The sequence below is a fragment of the Nestor notabilis genome, unplaced genomic scaffold (assembly GCF_000696875.1).
Source record: "Nestor notabilis isolate BGI_N333 unplaced genomic scaffold, ASM69687v1 scaffold33517, whole genome shotgun sequence".
NCBI lineage: Eukaryota > Metazoa > Chordata > Aves > Psittaciformes > Psittacidae > Nestor > Nestor notabilis.
The window spans coordinates 12,593-17,343 of NW_009936582.1; the positions used below are offsets into that span (position 1 = coordinate 12,593).

At 43.7% G+C, this 4,751-nt stretch overlaps 1 protein-coding gene across 1 annotated transcript; it reads left to right on the forward strand.

The window, feature by feature from the left end:
• Positions 1 to 713: 713 nt before the first annotated feature.
• Positions 714 to 1,649, forward strand: GPR139 (G protein-coupled receptor 139; the record flags this gene model as incomplete). The annotated part of the gene is made up of 1 exon (XM_010018411.1): positions 714 to 1,649. A coding segment is annotated over one exon (936 nt), but the record flags the coding sequence as incomplete, so codon positions are not given.
• Between the last annotated feature and the right edge of the window lie 3,102 nt (positions 1,650 to 4,751).

Genomic DNA, 4,751 nt, shown 5'->3' on the forward strand with positions numbered 1-4,751 from the left:
AGTCTTTCTCTAGATTAGGTTCCCACTCAGCCAAGGAAGAATCACCTAATCCAGGTGGCTTTGATTTCAGCTCTTTCTAGACAGAGTTCTAAACTAGAACAGGCAAGCACCATGAGCTAGGATGAGGGACAAAACGTCTCTGTCCAAAGCCCACCCCCACCCTTTTGGTCTGTCAGTTGTTTAAAAAGTAAAAAAAAGGGGGGGGGGGGGGGGGAGAAAGCAAGTGGGGAAATAAAAGTGTGTGTGTGAGAGGTACTAACTTCTTTCTCCTGCTGCCTTTCCTCACAGTGCACAGACAGAGGTCACAGCACCCTCTCCTCAGAAAGCTGCTGCCGTGCCCACAGCAGCAGCAGGGCTCACCAGAGAGCAGCAACAGAGCTAGGGCCATAACTCTACATCTGCTCTGAGGATATAGCCAAGGGATGTTGGGTACCACCTAACCCCATGCCTGGAGTCCCATATTCCTCTGTCTCATCTCTGTCTGCCAGGACACTGAGTGTCAACGTATCCCATAGCTGGGAGCAGGACCACATGTTCCTCATTGCAACAGCTTCTCTGAGGGACCCAACTGTAGTGCTTTCCTTTTGGTTTCTTGAACTTCATTAAAGGTGGTCAGGTTGATAAGTGATTGAACAGAGCTACTGCTCCAAGCAAGTGCTCAGGAAAACTGATGTTATGTCTTAACAGCCTAACTCCATGTTTCTGTTTCCACAGCAAACATCTTGACAGTCATCATCCTTTCCCAGCTCGTGGCTCGCAGGCAGAAGTCCTCCTATAACTACCTTCTAGCTCTAGCTGCTGCTGACATCCTGGTTCTGTTCTTCATCGTCTTTGTTGACTTCCTCATGGAAGACTTCATCTTAAACAAACAGATGCCTCAGGTACTGGACAAAATAATTGAGGTCTTGGAGTTCTCTTCCATCCACACCTCCATTTGGATTACGGTTCCGCTAACAATCGATAGGTATATAGCCGTGTGCCATCCGCTGAAGTATCACACAGTCTCCTACCCTGCTCGTACTCGAAAAGTCATTGTAAGTGTCTACATCACCTGCTTTTTGACCAGCATCCCCTACTACTGGTGGCCTAACATCTGGATCGAAGACTACATAAGCACATCAATGCATCATGTCCTCGTCTGGATCCACTGCTTCACCGTTTACTTAGTACCCTGCTCCATCTTCTTCATCCTGAATTCCATCATCGTGTACAAGCTGCGGCGAAAGAGCCATTTCCGACTGCGAGGGTACTCCACAGGGAAAACAACAGCCATTTTGTTTACTATAACTTCTATTTTTGCCATACTTTGGGCACCAAGAGTAATCATGATATTGTATCACCTCTATGTATCACCTATAAACAACAGCTGGGTGGTACACATTGTGTCGGACATTGCCAATATGCTCGCGCTGCTGAACACTGCAATTAATTTCTTCCTCTACTGTTTTATTAGCAAAAGATTTCGCACAATGGCAGCTGCCACGCTGAAAGCCTTCTTTAAGTGTCAGAAGCAACCTGTGCAATTCTATACAAACCATAACTTTTCCATAACAAGCAGCCCTTGGATTTCCCCAGCCAACTCACACTGCATCAAAATGCTTGTTTACCAGTATGATAAGAATGGAAAGCCTATAAAAATATCACCATGAAAAGGGCAATAGTTTGAGTTTCTGGGTGCAAGTTTTCAAGTGGTTACATCTTCAGGATGTAATTTGCTGAAATGGCTGTTTTGACAAGTGGTCATTTGATTTCATTTCCCTGCGAGACCGAGGGCAGATCAGACTGTTAAGGAGAGAACAGGAGCACTTGATTTTAGGAGCAAAAGTGAGAAGGCAAATGCCTCCATCTCTTACATAGCATTTTGAATATGCTTCAGAGTTCAAGTCTTACTGTTCAGTTGCACTCAAATGTTTTGCATCCCAGCACCAGTGCAGTCTGAAGTCATTGGAGAGGGGAGTCACAACAGTGTTTAATTACAACCTTTAAAACACAGCAACAAAACCCTACTTGACCATGCAGTTCACTATCAACAGAGCAAACGGATGCTTTTATGTACTGTGGAAGGTGCCACTTCTGGTGTGTGCACTTGCCAAAAATGATGTGTTGTTGCTGACATGAAATACTACCACACAGTCTTGCTGTCAAGACCTGGCTGCAAGAGGCAGCCTGCGAGACACAAACTGGGACAAGCCCTTTTTGGCTCACCTGAACAAGGCTCGAGGACCGATATAGTAGCTGTCACAGCCTTGGCACAGAAAGTAACCCCGCAAGCTGACAATATTAATGTTTTAAGTTGTTACTTGAGAATGAGACCAAGATGGGAGAGCTCGAGGGAGGTTTCTAGAGCCAAGAACAAAAGCAGCATCTTCTCCCAGCAATTTCAGTTATGGTGTCTAAAAACTTTAAAGTGTGAGGCCAAGTCCTGGCTGTCGCAGAGATCCCACTGGAGCTGCTCCTGTGAGGTTTGGAGTGATCACAGCCTTCAGGTTCCTTCTTAATCAATAAAGATTCTCAGTTATCCCCTGTGTTCAGGCCTTTAGGCATTAACATATAAAAAAATTCAATCTAAGATTTTCTCCTGACAGTTTATGCCCTCCTATTGCAGATTTGCTATTTAATTGTTTAAAAACTATTTGTCAAAGGAATCCATTAAATACCCAACAACAGTAAAAACATAGATCAGCTTGGACTAAGGCTTTTGAATCTTTACCTTATTTAAAGGAGCTTAACTTCTTTTACACTCAATCCCAGTAATGCTGAGTGTAGCAAATGAGAATACATTTACAGGAAGGCTGAAAAATCATTTCTTTTTATTTCTCTCCTTCTCAGACCTTGGCATGTGGTCTCTCAGAGCCACATACCACCTTTTTACTTCTATATTAGGCACTTACTGCAGCCTTACTGAATCTGAAAGCAGACTTTGGTGGTGAACACAAGAACAATGTGGTCAGTGGATACAGCAGCTTCCCAGTAACTGCAAATGAAGTAGCCTGGTCCTAGCTCTGCATTTGTGCCTGTGCCCATCTCCATTGCCAGCGGGGAGCTCATGGTGTATCAGGGACTAACATACCAAGGTCCTCTGAAAAGGGATCCAGTCAATCCCACTTTGGTGGGATACAGGGACTGAAAGCATCTCTCTAAACACCATGGATGGCTCAGTTTTGGTGCATTTCCCCTAGGAAGCACCAAGTCTGCAAAAGTCCTGCTGAGGACAGCAGCCTGGTTCCCTTCTATCACAAAGGTTGCATTTGCACACCAACTCACACTAGCATCCTGCGAGAGCAAAACCCGTGCCAGACCTGAGCACACCTTCCCCAGGAGAGAATGGCAGCAGAGGGCACAAGCCATGAAGACCAGGGACCCAGGCAAAGGCTGGCCTGTGTGTGGAGGGGCTTTCTCAGGTCAGATCAAGGCTGCTCGAGTTGGTCAGGAACACAGAGACAGAATGCCCAGCACCTCAGGGGCCACACACCACCCAACTTTCTCCCACCAACAGAGCAGTCAGGAGAGCTGCTCAGCACTCCTCTGCGAGGTGCTGGAGCACCCCAGGGACCACTCTGGTTACAGCAAGGAAAAGGGAAGCCGAGAGCAAAAGGTGACACTTCCCACCCTCACCCACCAAAGGGATGCTACCCACCTAAATCTCCCCACGTTGAAAGGAAAAGGAGGCGCCTCCTCATCCTGTAGGCTGCTTGTCCCTGTGATCTCAGCAAAGCTTCACACTTACTTGCAATAATAAAGTGCAAGAGGGATGCTCAGCCTTGCTGTATTTGTCATGGCAAGGTTAAAATGATTGCTCCCTTTACCAGGGTTTTACAAAAATTCAGTTTTGGGGCCATATCTTTTACCCTCCTCTCAGAAACCTCTCTCTGGTCTTTGTCAGTTGATAGTAACCAAAGTTACCTTATGAAAAAGGTACTGTATGTTTCATTTCGGGAAAACACTGTATTTATAACTTATTTTTATTCTAAATTTGTTATGAGGAATGCTTGTCTGAGTTACATGTGAATGAGTCTGAAGTGCAATATCTATATAGATAAGTGGTTCATTTTGGAGAATGTATCTATGACAAAACTATTTATACAAGAAATTCACTATTCTACTTAATAGTAACCTTACAGAAAATAGTGAATGTTTAGGGCTTTTATTTATTAAAAAAAAAAAAAAAAAATCAATTAGGTGCATGGCATCTGCTGCCATTCACATGGTGTGATTTATTAGTTTCTGTAACATAATGTTTATCCTGCAAACAAGCAGTCATCTGATTTTTCCTGTTCTAGTGATGTATTTTTGTAAATTACCATATTTGAAAACAAAACCTTCATGTGACTATTTTATTTCCCACTAAAAATAACCCATTAAATTGTAACTTCATTTGAAAAAACTCGCCATCCTTTTCCATATCATTTTAGAAATGACAAGGTGCAATTTTCATGTGTGGTGGATTGGTCATTTCATTTCTGATAATTTAGGTTTTTAAGAGCTTACTTCCAAAGCCTTTTGAAGTCAAAGGGAAGGTTGCCTGTGGGTTTTGTGGTTGGTTTTTCCAATCCCCATCAATTTATGAGGGCTTTGGATCAAGTTGTATCTTGTTAATGGACATTTGAAGCCTTTTTAGAGTCCAGTTTGGATAACAAAGCCTTGACTTTTTAGTCTGCCATATGGAAGCTGCTGTTGATAATACTTGCCTTATTTTTGGTTGTGTGAAGCATCTTGCAATGACTGTTGCTAACTAGCCAATGTCTTGCTGT